Here is a 16,027-nt window from a genome sequence, read left to right as displayed (position 1 = left end):
TTTTGGCAATTCACAAGTGATTAATAAGCATTGTATACTCCAGTATTTCCAGTACATTCTTCAATAATATGTTCTGAGGAATTTCAACATTTCTCCTTGAACCTGTGTAAGGATGTAGCCATGTGTGTATAGACATGCTTTTGAGTTTCTGAGTAAGAAAAAAAACACATATTTGAAATTGTGAATTTATATTCAAATGATCGTTGACATACTGCAATCACATCATCAGTTTTATATACAAGAGTTGATGTGAATTGTGTGTGCAGATGGAGTACAAAGTGACCGTGGCTACAGGCACCTTAGAGTACTCAGGTACTAATAACTCTGTGTATGTAACCCTGGTGGGGGAGAATGGAGAGAGTGAGAGAACACTGACAAACCAGGCCTGGATCTGTATAAAGGCGCAGTGAGTTAGAGTGTAGTGGTCTGAATATATCTGAATATTTTGCAACTTTACTTTCTCATATGCTTTTATTAACCACAAGACTCTTTTGTCCACCCTCAGGAGTCTTGGAATTTGTGGAACAGCATGGGAATGGTTTGCTTCCTACCTGGATTGTCCCTCATATCAGGTAACATGGAAGGGATTGACATCTGCTCCATGGAGACTCTCTACTAGTGTACCACAAGGCTTAGTACTTGGTCCTCTCCTTTTCTCTCTCTACACGCACTCTCTTGACAAAGTTATATCCTCATATGGCTTTTTATACCACTGCTATGCTGATGACACCCATCTTATCTTCTTCCCTCCCTCAGATATCATGAATTCTGCTTAGATCTCAGTGCGTTTGGCGGACATTTCATCTTGGATGACAGCTCATCAGCTGAAACTCAATCACAGCAAAACTGAACTGCTGGTCATCCCAGGTGATTCATCCCCAGCCCAGGATCTTGCATTATCTCTGAACAACTCAATGATCTCCCCTTTGGCCACTGCTTGGTTACCTTGGGGTAACCATGGACAATTAACTGTCCTTTCAATCAGAAAGATTTCTGGCTCCTAGGTGTCTTTTACACAGGTAACAAACTGAGATTAAGAGCACTCCCTTTAAGGGAGTCCACAGAAACAATCAATCAATCAGATTCCAAACTCTCCACCATGGCCAAGACCAAAGAACGGTCCAAGGATGTCAGGGACAAGATTGTAGACCTACACAAGGCTGGAATGGGCTACAAGACCATCACCCAGCAGCTTGGTGAGAAGGTGTCTACAGTTGGTGTGATTATTAGCAAATAGAAGAAACACAAAATAACTGTTAATCTCCCTTGGTCTGGGGCTCCATGCAAGATCTCACCTTGTGGAGTTTTAATGATCATGAGAACGGTGAGGAATCAGCCCAGAACTAAACGGGAGGATCTTGTCAATGATCTCAAGGCAGCTGGGACCATAGTTACCAAGAAAACAATTAGGTAACACACTACGCCGTGAAAGACTGAAATCCTGCAGTGCCAGCAAGGTCCCTGCTCAAGAAAGCACATGTACAGGCCCATCTGAAGTTTGCCAGTGAACATCAGAATAATTCAGAAGAGAACTGGGTGAAAGCTCAGATGAGTGTGTTATGCTCAGATGAGACCAAAATCAAGGAGTGGCTTAAGAAGAAGCACATTAAGGTCCTGGAGTGGCCTAGCCAGTCTCCAGACCTTAATCCCATAGAAATCTTTTGGGAAGGAATCGAATACTTATTTCACTCATTAAAATGCAAATTAATGTATAACTTTTTTTAAATTAATTTTTCTGGATTTTTTGTTGTTATTCTGCCTCTCACTGTTCAAATAAACCTACTTTTAAAATTATAGACTGATTTCTTGGTCAGTGAGCAAGAAAAAAAATCAGCAGAGGATCAAATAATTTTTTCCCTCACTGAATATTATTATTATCATGTGATGATTTCAGATCTAGAACGAAATTTAAATATTCCTGCACCTTTTAATGTCTTTCCCATTTCTTTGGGGGAGTTGGGGAGTGGAATTGCTTGTCAGGGCTAAGGACTTAGATAAGATTTGGATTTAGAGAATTTAGATTTTTAGCCCCAATATCACAGTCTCTAACTAATTTTGGAGTTTAGTGTCTACATCCCCAGCTCAGTGACTACATGTTGTCTGCATGGTTCAGAAACATAATTATCTCAGTCTGAGTAATTGCCAAGGCTCTTATATTTTCAAGCATGTTGAATAGTCTCTCGGTGACTCTACAACTATAAGTGCAGTAATGCAAAAAAATAATCACTTTTCTGTGAGTCCTGATCTAGTGTGTACACCCCAATAAGACTAAACACTGATTGCAAGCAAGTAAAGTTGTTTAGTGTGGAAAGGTCAGCTTTTTAAGGGAAAGGTCTGATTTTTTTAAAGATGTTTTAAGTTGTGTATCGCTCACTTAATCTGGAGAACTATTGCATTAACAAATCGCACATAGTGCCTACTGTGCATCTGTCATTGCTCTAAGCATTTGTGATCATTTGTTTGCCAGCTGGCACTATGGTTTTGCGTGAAACACTGTTTTTCATTTGCACATTAGTTGTCTTGACATGTCTACCTGCCACAACAGCTTTTGACAGTTGATGCTACAATTGTTAATAAACTTGATGTTCTTGTTTGGCTGTAGCATGTGCTTGCACATTTCTGCTTATTTCTGAGATCATGATGAACGTTTATCTCATAGCTCTTTGTTGTGGATTTCATTGGAACCTTAACCAGGATGTACTGTATGCCTAGACAAAAAGAACATTAGCAAGTGGCCCATTGAAACTGAGACAATACTCTCTGTGTACATGAAATGAAATGGCTTGTCTCAAGAACATCAGCAGTCTTCTTACTTCAGGATTTTTTTTTGTTTTTGAATTACTTGTATGTGTTACTTGCCATCATGTATAAGAAATATGTGAAATATTTACCATGTTGATGTTTAGTTGATTCTGACTTTTATTGCATTAAATTTTGACAGAATTGTGAGTTGGAAATTTTTTTAGAAATTTTGTTAAATCTTGGGCCTTAATGGAATACATGCATTATTATACAGCCTTTTTTGTTTCTTTATATCACTGGTGTTTATTTGTGTTATGTTATGTTAGATGGCAAGTCTGGGCTCCAGGAATTTCCAAATGCATAGATGCCAAATCCGAGGCAGACCTACACCAGGATGCTCGCTTTGCCAATATGAAGCGCAGTGACTTTGAAAGATCACTTCAATTTGTGTGAGCAGTGAATTATTTTATTTTCTTGATTTGGTTTAAAGTTACTCAAAAACAGCATTAATTAAGTCCTACACATCTAATAAAATATAATAACATAACATAACAAAATGCCTTATTAGTCTCAACAAAGCATCACAGTAATGTGTACATTTAAGCAGAGTACATGTATCTGTACATATATTTAATTTAATCACATTTAGACTTTTGGAGCTGTCTCTAAAGAAGCTGGTCATCTGGTTTGGGAGATCATGGGAAGATCTGGATGATATTAAACAAATATTTTGGAAATTATGAGTCCCATTGCTGGTATTGTAGCTGTGACTTTATTGTTCACCTCTTACAAGTGATTTCTAATCAGCTTCATTCTTTCATACTGGCAAAATATTTACAATGAACTTCCAGTATAAAGAATACATTTTGACTATAAATAGAAACATTTATGCATTTAACTATTCACAACACACCATAATACTTACTAACTGTTAAATGTGTTATGAATGCTATTAGAATACGTTATGGAACACTGGAAAGAGGACTGGTTTCTCGGCCATCTGTTCCTGAATGGGTCAAATCCACGGAGGATCCAGAGGTGCAGTCAACTTCCCCGTCTCTGGAGACATGGTGCAGGCCTTCTTAAGACCCAACCCCACCCTGAATAAAGAGCTCAAGGTAAGGTGTGGTGCATAAGATATGCAGTTATGCCACACATCCACCAGTCACAGGACACCATGCACTCACATTCACACCTAGGGGTGTTTAAGGGTTAGATTATATAAGTTAATGCAGTAAATCAAAGCAACAATCATATAATTTGGTTTTGGTACCATAAGCCCAAAGAACCCTGGAGCTGTGAGGAGAGTACCTGTGGCACTACCAGGCCCAGACTGGCCATTAAGAGATCAGGAAATATCCAATCCTTATTTTGGCTTGTCTTTTTTCCTACAATGATGCTGGCAAATCCTGCATCCTGAGAGAGATTGGTTTAAAAAATCATAGTCACAATTGTCGGTAATCACAGTTGTTTAGTGTGAAAAGTTCAGCAATTCTGATTTTTTTAAAAGATGTTTTAAGTTGTGTATCAGTCACTTAAGCAATTGTGATCATTTGTATGCCAGCTGGCACAATGGTTTGCAGGAAACAGGTCTATTTTTCATATGCACATTAGCTGTCTTGACATGTCAACCTGCCCCAACTGCATTTAAGTTCATGCTGCAATTGTTAAAAAAGTTGATGTTCTTGTTTGGCTGAAGCATGTGCCAAGTCAGTCTGTATGCTTTCTGTTTTTGATGCTAAATGGCTGGAAAATCCTGCACATCTGAGATTGGTTTAAAAAAATCATACAAAAGAGCTTATAATGCAAACTTTTCATACAAAAGACTGCAAATAAAAACAATGAACTTTGTAGTTGTACTGAAGAATGAACGATTAGAGGAACAGAGAGGGAAATGGTATGAAAAAGAAAAGCCCCCTAGTATTAGTGATGGAAAGGGTTAATGTGTATGTGTGTGTCACAGAGAGACAATACAAGGTAGAGATAGACAAGGCACTAATTAACACATGCTGTCCACAGCATCTTACAAATGATTACAATAGTGCATGGGAGGAATGTCATTAAAATCCACAGATGTTTTTATATCTTTATGTAACGATACCATTATATAATGCTTTCAAAAGGATTTTTGTGTTGAGTTTAGCACAAGTTTAGCAAAAGCCTGCAGTAATGTAATGGATTAAACCAGACAGTAAAATTAGCCATAATCAATCTATGCACCAGTATAATGGTCAGAATGTCCAGGTATTTTAAAGGCTACAACAATGTCTTTTTCTCTCTGTGAAGGCTGGGAATATATACCTTGGTGACTATGCTGTAGTAGACGGCATCCCTGCGAATGTGATCAGAGGGAAAAAGCAATATATAGCAGCTCCTTTGTGTTGACTATATGAACATCCGGACGATGGCCTCATTCCCATTGCAATACAGGTAATGTTTTCACCAAGTCTGTTCACCAGCAGCAACAAATGGCTAATGAAAAGACTCATTCCATTTTCCTTCCCCTTTTTCTCAGCTTGAACAGAATCCTACTAAGGACACACCCATCTTCCTCCCTAACGATCCACCTCTGGCTTGGTTATTGGCTAAAATGTGGGTCCGTCATGCTGAATTTCAGGTCTGCGAACTCATCTTATAGCAGAGGTGTTCTGTGTGGCCACACTGCGTCACCTCCCTTCAGTCCACTCTATAAACAAGGTTAGTGGGGAAGAATGGAAAAGCTTTCTTTATAGCTAAAAATGTCAGGTATAGCAGCGCTCTCTCTTGCTCTGCTATAGCTCTATAAACTCTACACATTGAACCTTAAGCTCTACACTTTTTCTCTACACATATTGTGCTCAACATATTTGGACTGACAAATTTGTTAAAAATATTCCCAATGTTTTCTGACTTTTCGGACACCCTGTAGATCAGTAGTAGATAAACAGCCATGCTTTCTCTGCAGGTGGTGTTTACAGGTGGTAAAGGGCTGCTGGTGCTGTCTCAAAAGGGGTGTAAGGTCCTGAACTAGATCTCAGTGCGTTTGGCGGACATTTCATCTTGGATGACAGCTCATCAGCTGAAACTCAATCGCAGCAAAACTGAACTGCTGGTCATCCCAGGTGATTCATCCCCAGCCCAGGATCTTGCATTATCTCTGAACAACTCAATGATCTCCCCTTTGGCCACTGCTTGGTTACCTTGGGGTAACCATGGACAATTAACTGTCCTTTCAATCAGAAAGATTTCTGGCTCCTAGGTGTCTTTTACACAGGTAACAAGCTGAGATTAAGAGCACTCCCTTTAAGGGAGTCCACAGAAACAATCAATCAATCAGATTCCAAACTCTCCACCATGGCCAAGACCAAAGAACGGTCCAAGGATGTCAGGGACAAGATTGTAGACCTACACAAGGCTGGAATGGGCTACAAGACCATCACCAAGCAGCTTGGTGAGAAGGTGTCTACAGTTGGTGTGATTATTAGCAAATAGAAGAAACACAAAATAACTGTCAATCTCCCTTGGTCTGGGGCTCCATGCAAGATCTCACCTTGTGGAGTTTTAATGATCATGAGAATGGTGAGGAATCACCCCAGAACTAAACGAGAGGATCTTGTCCATGATCTCAAGGCAGCTGGGACCATAGTTACCAAGAAAACAATTAGGTAACACACTATGCCGTGAAAGACTGAAATCCTGCAGTGCCAGCAAGGTCCCTGCTCAAGAAAGCACATGTACAGGCCCATCTGAAGTTTGCCAATGAACATCAGAATAATTCAGAAGAGAACTGGGTGAAAGTGTTATGCTCAGATGAGACCAAAATCAAGGAGTGGCTTAAGAAGAAGCACATTAAGGTCCTGGAGTGGCCTAGCCAGTCTCCAGACCTTAATCCCATAGAAATCTTTTGCGAAGGAGTCGAATACTTATTTCACTCATTAAAATGCAAATTAATGTATAACTTTTTTTAAATGAATTTTTCTGGATTTTTTGTTGTTATTCTGCCTCTCACTGTTCAAATAAACCTACTTTTAAAATTATAGACTGATTTCTTGGTCAGTGAACAAACACAAAATCAGCAGAGGATCAAATAATTTTTTCCCTCACTGAATATTATTATTATCATGTGATGATTTCAGATCTAGAATGAATTTTAAATATTCCTGCACCTTTTAATGTCTTTCCCATTTCTTTGGGGGAGTTGGGGAGTGGAATTGCATGTCAGGGCTAAGGACTTGCATTCTTGCACAGATAAGATTTGGATTTAGAGAATTTAGATTTTTAGCCCCAATGTCACAGTCTCTAACTAATTTTGGAGTTTAGCGTCTACATCCCCAGCTCAGTGACTACATGTTGTCTGCATGGTTCAGAAACAATTATCTCAGTCTGAGTAATTGCCAAGGCTCTTATATTTTCAAGCATGTTGAATAGTCTCTCAGTGACTCTACAACTATAAGTGCAGTAATGCAAAAAAATAAACACTTTTTTATTTTTAATAAACACTGGTTTTGCATGAAACACTGTTTTTCATTTGCACATTAGTTGTCTTGACATGTCTACCTGCCACAACAGCTTTTGACAGTTGATGCTACAATTGTTAATAAACTTGATGTTCTTGTTTGGCTGTAGCATGTGCTTGCACATTTCTGCTTATTTCTGAGATCATGCTGAACGTTTATCTTATAGCTCTTTGTTGTGGATTTCATTGGAACCTTAACCAGGATGTACTGTATGCCTAGACAAAAAGAACGTTGGCAAGTGGCCCATTGAAACTGAGACAATACTCTCTGTGTATATGAAATGAAATGGCTTGTCTCAAGAACATCAGCAGTCTTCTTACTTCAGGATTTTTTTTTTGTTTTTGAATTACTTGTATGTGTTACTTGCCATCATGTATAAGAAATATGTGAAATATTTACCATGTTGATGTTTAGTTGATTCTGACTTTTATTGCATTAAATTTTGACAGAATTGTGAGTTGGAAATTTTTTTAGAAATTTTGTTAAATCTTGGGCCTTAATGGAATACATGCATTATTATACAGCCTTTTTTGTTTCTTTATATCACTGGTGTTTATTTGTGTTATGTTATGTTAGATGGCAAGTCTGGGCTCCAGGAATTCCCAAATGCATAGATGCCAAATCCGAGGCAGACCTACACCAGGAGGCTCGCTTTGCCAATATGAAGCACAGTGACTTTGAAAGATCACTTCAATTTGCGTGAGCAGTGAATTATTTTATTTTCTTCATTTTGTTTAAAGTTACTCCAAAAAACAGCATTAATTAAGTCCTACACATCTCATCCAAAATGCCTTATTAGTCTCAACAAAGCATCACAGTAATGTGTACATTTAAGCAGAGTACATGTATCTGTACATATATTTAATTTAATCACCTTTAGACTTTTGGAGCTGTCTCTAAAGAAGCTGGTCATCTGGTTTGGGAGATCATGGGAAGATCTGGATGATATTAAACAAATATTTTGGAAATTATGGAGTCCCATTGCTGGTATTGTAGCTGTGACTTTATTGTTCACCTCTTACAAGTGATTTCTAATCAGCTTCATTCTTTCATACTGGCAAAATATTTACAATGAACTTCCAGTATAAAGAATACATTTTGACTATAAATAGAAACATTTATGCATTTAACTATTCACAACACACCATAATACTTACTAACTGTTAAATGTGTTATGAATGCTATTAGAATACGTTATGGAACACTGGAAAGAGGACTGGTTTCTCGGCCATCTGTTCCTGAATGGGTCAAATCCACGGAGGATCCAGAGGTGCAGTCAACTTCCCCGTCTCTGGAGACATGGTGCAGGCCTTCTTAAGACCCAACCCCACCCTGAATAAAGAGCTCAAGGTAAGGTGTGGTGCATAAGATATGCAGTTATGCCACACATCCACCAGTCACAGGACACCATGCACTCACATTCACACCTAGGGGTGTTTAAGGGTTAGATTATATAAGTTAATGCAGTAAATCAAAGCAACAATCATATAATTTGGTTTTGGTACCATAAGCCCAAAGAACCCTGGAGCTGTGAGGAGAGTACCTGTGGCACTACCAGGCCCAGACTGGCCATTAAGAGATCAGGAAATATCCAATCCTTATTTTGGCTTGTCTTTTTTCCTACAATGATGCTGGCAAATCCTGCATCCTGAGAGAGATTGGTTTAAAAAATCATAGTCACAATTGTCGGTAATCACAGTTGTTTAGTGTGAAAAGTTCAGCAATTCTGATTTTTTTAAAAGATGTTTTAAGTTGTGTATCAGTCACTTAAGCAATTGTGATCATTTGTATGCCAGCTGGCACAATGGTTTGCAGGAAACAGGTCTATTTTTCATATGCACATTAGCTGTCTTGACATGTCAACCTGCCCCAACTGCATTTAAGTTCATGCTGCAATTGTTAAAAAAGTTGATGTTCTTGTTTGGCTGAAGCATGTGCCAAGTCAGTCTGTATGCTTTCTGTTTTTGATGCTAAATGGCTGGAAAATCCTGCACATCTGAGATTGGTTTAAAAAAATCATACAAAAGAGCTTATAATGCAAACTTTTCATACAAAAGACTGCAAATAAAAACAATGAACTTTGTAGTTGTACTGAAGAATGAACGATTAGAGGAACAGAGAGGGAAATGGTATGAAAAAGAAAAGCCCCCTAGTATTAGTGATGGAAAGGGTTAATGTGTATGTGTGTGTCACAGAGAGACAATACAAGGTAGAGATAGACAAGGCACTAATTAACACATGCTGTCCACAGCATCTTACAAATGATTACAATAGTGCATGGGAGGAATGTCATTAAAATCCACAGATGTTTTTATATCTTTATGTAACGATACCATTATATAATGCTTTCAAAAGGATTTTTGTGTTGAGTTTAGCACAAGTTTAGCAAAAGCCTGCAGTAATGTAATGGATTAAACCAGACAGTAAAATTAGCCATAATCAATCTATGCACCAGTATAATGGTCAGAATGTCCAGGTATTTTAAAGGCTACAACAATGTCTTTTTCTCTCTGTGAAGGCTGGGAATATATACCTTGGTGACTATGCTGTAGTAGACGGCATCCCTGCGAATGTGATCAGAGGGAAAAAGCAATATATAGCAGCTCCTTTGTGTTGACTATATGAACATCCGGACGATGGCCTCATTCCCATTGCAATACAGGTAATGTTTTCACCAAGTCTGTTCACCAGCAGCAACAAATGGCTAATGAAAAGACTCATTCCTTCCCCTTTTTCTCAGCTTGAACAGAATCCTACTAAGGACACACCCATCTTCCTCCCTAACGATCCACCTCTGGCTTGGTTATTGGCTAAGATGTGGGTCCGTCATGCTGAATTTCAGGTCTGCGAACTCATCTTATAGCAGAGGTGTTCTGTGTGGCCACACTGCGTCACCTCCCTTCAGTCCACTCTATAAACAAGGTTAGTGGGGAAGAATGGAAAAGCTTTCTTTATAGCTAAAAATGTCAGGTATAGCAGCGCTCTCTCTTGCTCTGCTATAGCTCTATAAACTCTACACATTGAACCTTAAGCTCTACACTTTTTCTCTACACATATTGTGCTCAACATATTTGGACTGACAAATTTGTTAAAAATATTCCCAATGTTTTCTGACTTTTCGGACACCCTGTAGATCAGTAGTAGATAAACAGCCATGCTTTCTCTGCAGGTGGTGTTTACAGGTGGTAAAGGGCTGCTGGTGCTGTCTCAAAAGGGGTGTAAGGTCCTGAACTATCACCAGAGGTGTGTAGAGTATCCAAAATCTGTACTCAAGTAAAAGTATCTTAATAGTTACTTGAGTAAGAGTAAAAAAGTATCAGATGAAAAAACTACTCAAGTAGCTAGTTACTAGTTACTTCTGATCTGATTGAGTGAAAAAAACAGAATTTCAAACTACTTGGGAAGCTTTCACACCTCTCCTTAAAAGTCTCTTTGTTCTGCTTATATAAAACATAGGTTGAAGTGAAGCCTATCTCAGTCCAGTGATGGCCACATCTCAGTCCAGTGATGGCCACATTAACGTTACATGACATGTCATTTGCAGTAAAATCTCAAACACACCCAGGTGTTTTTCTAACAGTCTTTATTTTCACATTCACTACACAAACCTGTCAGCATCTGCATTTAAACAAGCTAACAGAGAACAAAAGAGAAGGTGTGTGTGCAGAGTGTGTTTGTTATTATGTTTGTGTATGAACTTGTTTATGTGTGTTTGCCCTACAGTATGTGAGTGTTTATTTTGTCATATGTTCTTTCTTGAACAATCAGTTTTACAGAATTTTACTGTGGACTGATCCTCGTTTTCTTGACTTGATTCGTTCTGCATAAAGCTTGTTTGGTGAATCCTCTGATGAAATAACAATATATTACATTTTATAAGTACATGCATTCCTTAGGTAGGAATAAAATCAAATACAATCCCGTTCTTATTTTCTATGTATGTTCTACACTTTGTTGAGGTGTCCGTGTTTGTGTATAAATGCATGACATCACAGTGTGCTGTTCAACTGATTTAGTTTTGTGGAAAATGGGTGTGAAATTGTGCAGACTTTTAGAATGAACGTTTGTTCATGAACCTGTGTTGTTTGTAGGGTTCACAAGATATTGCTTGCACGAGAGGGCATATGAGGAAAAACATTCGGACAGTGTGAGAAATCTGGTATTAAAATAAGGTGCCCATAGTTACCAAATGACCATTAATAGGGTTGAAATAGGCCTAACCTTGACACTTACTGCTCCGTGTTTTTTCAGGTTGAAGCTGGAATTCTTGTACACTGCGATGTCAGTCGGTTTTGGTGAACACAGCATGCATCGCATTATGAAACTATTCTTTTTGACATCTTGGAGTGAAACCGGACTGAACTTGAGGCCATGGGCCATCTGCCTCCGTTAACTCGCAGACGTCTTCCTTCAGCTTCATCATCTTCCTCTAAACGCGCTATACGCAAGCGGGAGATCCGTAACAGCCTCTCGCGAAGCAGCCTCTCCAATGTCTCGCGAGACTTGCAAATAAGCCATATAAACTAATTATTTTAAAAATCTCATATTAATTAACAATTGACAGTAACGGAGGAACGCCGCCAAATGTAGCGAAGTAAAAGTAAAGTTTTTTCACTTAAAATGTACTTGAGTAAGAGTAAAAGGTGCCCATAGTTACCAAATTATAGTTACCAAAGTAAAAGTACACATCTTTAAAAATACTCTAAAAATAGTCTAAAAGTACAATTACCCAAAAATTTTACTCAAGTAAATGTAACGAAGTAAATGTAATTCGTTACAACCCACCTCTGACTATCACTCTCTCCAACCCCGCCATGACTTCATAGATCGTGGTGTTACAAAACTCAATAAATACTTCTACAGAGAGCACAACCTGATGCCTTGGGACGCCATAGAGAAGTAAGAGTCCAGGCAGATCTACAGCACTGAAATGAAGTTTGATGATATCCAGTGTTTTGCTTGAGTTTGGAGACAGACTAGGTACTGAAAGCTCTTCTTTTCTTCTACAAGTTTGTCTTCAGCATAGTGTCAAGGGACATTGAAGTGGTGCAGGATTCAGAACTGCAGGCATGGATTAAGGATGGGGTTGAGGAAGGCTTTGAAAATGTTCCTCAATTTGGTTAGTTGCCTAAACAAAAAAATGTAATTACTATACTTATGTCATAGCATTAACTGTAGAGCAGCAGTGACTCTGTGCTGCAGGGAGAAAATAATGAATTATTATGAAAAACAACTAATTGTTGCATAAGAAAATTATTTATCCAAGCAGACATAAGGTCTAAATGATTTCAAATATAGCATTGCAATACATACAGCATTGTGTACATGTATCCTTATACAAAGTAATTGATATGTTTATAATTCATATGTGACAGGACTGCCTAATGATCTAAAGAATAAACAGGGGCTGATCACTGTTTTGAGAGGCAAGAAAGCCAGTATCAATGTACCAATCATTAAATTTTGCATTTTTGCCAGTGTCTCCCTTCTAGCAAAACACACTTCCAATTTTTGTCCACTTCCAGTTCTGTTGAGATTGACATTTTCCTCTATCATCTAGTTTGACTTCTGTTCCTGGGTGCCCAACACACCTTGCACCATGCGCCAGCCTCCGCCCACAGACAAAAACTATGGAGTTAATCATGAACACACTCCCGGATATCAGCCAGTCATGTGTACAGATGGCAATCACATGGCATTTAGGAAGAGTTCAGCCGGACACAGTGAGTCAAAACTTCCACAAAACACTCCAAGTGGCCTGCTCCTGTTTAAACAATATGTCATTTGATAAAACAAACTGTAGAAATAAAACAAAACAGATGTTCTGTAAGATTGTATTAAATTTGGTGGAATCCAGAACAAAATATTCCCATAACTTACTTGCTTAATGTGTTTCAATTCAATGTTACATGTATAACTAAATACTTTTCATTGTCTTATTAGAATTTCTACATTTTTACTTTATCTCCTTTCTGCCCTCTGCCCTATCTATCATGCTCAGATACCTCTGGCACAGTACAAGGAACAGGACTTCACTGAGCCAGCAGCCCAAAAGATAATTGATGACTTCAGGCAGGATCTGAAGGACATTGAAGAGGAGATTCTGCAGCAGAATAAGGGTCTCGAACCACCATATCTCTATCTGTGTCCTAGCTGAATAGAAAACAGCATTACCATATAGAGACACTTGAGAACAGTTCTGAATTTTTTGATGCTTTATACAGGTTAAAAAAAAGCTCTCTTAAATACATTTAATCGACATTGTGAAACGGACGTTTTGTATTGTTTGAAACAAGAAGAATATATCTATAGTCTTTTCTATATCAAGTAAATCTATATGTTTCAGATATGTTGTATTTTGTGGTATTAATTTTACAATCTGAATTAATAAACTGGAAACACTGTAATGCATTTAACCACCAAGAAAAGAGACAGAGATATTAGGAACTACAGTTTTATTTCTGTAATTACAAAGTGTTACAAATAAAATAATGGATCATGAATAATTACATGGACAATGATCATTTCTACTTTGTACTCGTGTGTATATAAATATTATTCCAGTGTGATACGGCTGTATGCAAACTTTAATCTAGTTGTCTGACAAACAAACAGTGGCACTTCTTTTTTTAATTCTTAAAATGTAAAAGCATTTGGACCACAATATACATGGTGTGTAGAAGGCCTTAAGGAGTAATAATATAAGAACTAAACACAACAGTTATCCTTCCATAAATATCAATCCGGCTTTTTTGTTAAACCTGAGAAAGCTTTACATAGAGAAAAGACACAGTGAAAACACAACATACTGACTCCGACTACAGCTAAAATACCAACAGCAATTTCCTAAGATAATATCAAAACACCGGCAGAGCAATAAAATACAGATAAGAAATACAGTAAGATCACTTTCAAGGAGGTGGATTTCTCCACCAGATGGTGCTAACGCACAAGATAATCGTTGCGCTTGTTGAGTCGGACCTGAACGAAAGACACAAATCCAATCACCACATAGATTCCTGCAGCAATGAAGCAGTTGTAGCCAACTTGGTTATAGACAGCATAAGCGCTCTGCAGCGGGTTTTGACTGTAAATAAGAGACCAAAGCACCTGTTTAGTACTATTCTGGAAGTCATTTATAAATTAGACAAGACAAATAACATCCAGTCAACAAAACCATGTGTCACACAATATTCTGTTTAAGCAGAGAAATTAAAAGTTATGTTCTAAGTAACACTTCTTGGGTGCCTTAGCCATGGCTCTGCAGTGGTCAGTATCTATCAAAAGTGGTCCAAGGAAGGAACAGTGGTGAACCGGCGACAGGGTCATCAGCGGCCAAGGCTCAGTGATGCACGTGTGTTGCGAAGGCTGGCACGTGCACTGTTGCTCAAATTGCTGAAGAAGTTAATGCTGGTTCTGATAGAAAGGTGTCAGAATACACAGTGCATGACGGGACAGGGCTGTTTAGGCAGCAAAAGGGGGATCAACAGGTGGTCATAATGTTATATCTGGTCTGTATAGTAAATATTACTGTTACTTTAAAATAGACAGATTAGATGATACAGTGTGGCGACACAAAACAGGGAGCAGCCGGAAGACAACTATGGCTAATAATTTTAGACAAAAAAGTGCTATGTAGAAAAGAAGAGGTGAAAAAAACAGCAAATGCTATAGACTCGAATCACTGAGTTGTATAACTTGTGTCATTCATTTGGCACTTTAGTGAGGAGCAAAACAATCTCTACAGCCACCTTTGAGTCTGAACACTGCTCTTATCCAAAGCCAATATTTTTTGCTGCCAATTTTTTTACCTTCACTATCGAATGACTAACAGCAATTGTTTTCTATAATCAACTGAGGATTCCTCTTAAGCAAAGCACTCCTGTCCTGTATCTGGTGGGTGACACATATATTATAACTTCTTTCCAAACATGTGAGATGAACTCACGTGTCAAAATGGTCTTCCTCCTTTAAAGGCACATCCTCAATCAGCACAGCCGAATGAATGCTGAAGAAAATCCCCAGCATTGCCTAAAAGAGGAACCAAAAAAGAAGTACAAGAAAGATTTACTACTGCTAAGAAAATCTGCTGGCTCCATTTCACACTGACATTCCTCCAGACACTCTTGGGAAACACATACATTTATGGATTTGAAGAAACATTCTCCCCATATATCCTGTATTCATTCACCGAGTATATTTACACTGTGTTGTGCTACAGCTTAATGTCCAAATAAAACGTTCACTTTAATAAAGTTAACCACAAGCAGTGGATTATAACGCTTTAAAAAATCAAAATCAATACTTAACCAATTCTTTGGATATTTAGGAGGACTTTTATCACTGTACACAGTAAATATATATATATATATGCGCAATCTGAAAAGTTGCATTTCTTTAAAACAAGGATCACATTCTTACCAGCATTATGACTCCCCACATACTCAACACCAGCATACATGCAGCCATTTTCGGACCACAGATGATAAAAGAAGCCATTTTCAGTTATTCTCAATACAGTGCGGGAAAAATCAACTTTATGTAATTTATAGAGTCAAAACTTTAGTTTCCCCAAACTTCTTCCTACGTCTGAGCCTGCCAATAGTCATCTGCGCAGGTCAGCTGACTTAGCAAATGACTTCCGGTCGGATTTTATAAAGTGTTTCATAATAAAAGTTCTCACGGTGTTTTTGGAAGTAAGTTAGTAATTATGGATGGATGGATGGATGGATGGATGGATGGATGGATGGATGGATAGATAGATAGATAGATAGATAGATAGATAGATA

The 16,027-nt window shown here is 38.2% G+C and overlaps 1 protein-coding gene and 1 pseudogene across 1 annotated transcript; one reads left to right on the top strand and one right to left on the bottom strand.

Annotated features, from left to right (window-relative positions):
- Nucleotides 1–8,480: 8,480 nt before the first annotated feature.
- LOC131356231 (polyunsaturated fatty acid lipoxygenase ALOX12-like) lies at nucleotides 8,481–13,701 on the top strand (annotated as a pseudogene).
- On the bottom strand, nucleotides 13,677–15,869 carry rnaseka (ribonuclease, RNase K a). Its single transcript, XM_058395802.1, has 3 exons — nucleotides 15,660–15,869; nucleotides 15,187–15,269; nucleotides 13,677–14,325 (listed from the first exon to the last, which is right to left on the bottom strand). The coding sequence occupies exons 1-3, from the start codon at nucleotides 15,735–15,737 to the stop codon at nucleotides 14,181–14,183; spliced, it is 306 nt and encodes a 101-aa protein (XP_058251785.1). The 5' UTR covers nucleotides 15,738–15,869; the 3' UTR covers nucleotides 13,677–14,180.
- Nucleotides 15,870–16,027: the final 158 nt, after the last annotated feature.

This window comes from Hemibagrus wyckioides, linkage group LG07 (genome assembly GCF_019097595.1).
Source record: "Hemibagrus wyckioides isolate EC202008001 linkage group LG07, SWU_Hwy_1.0, whole genome shotgun sequence".
Taxonomy (NCBI): Eukaryota; Metazoa; Chordata; class Actinopteri; order Siluriformes; family Bagridae; genus Hemibagrus; species Hemibagrus wyckioides.
Note: the sequence above shows the minus strand (reverse complement) of the source record. Positions and strands in the feature narration are given on the sequence as shown.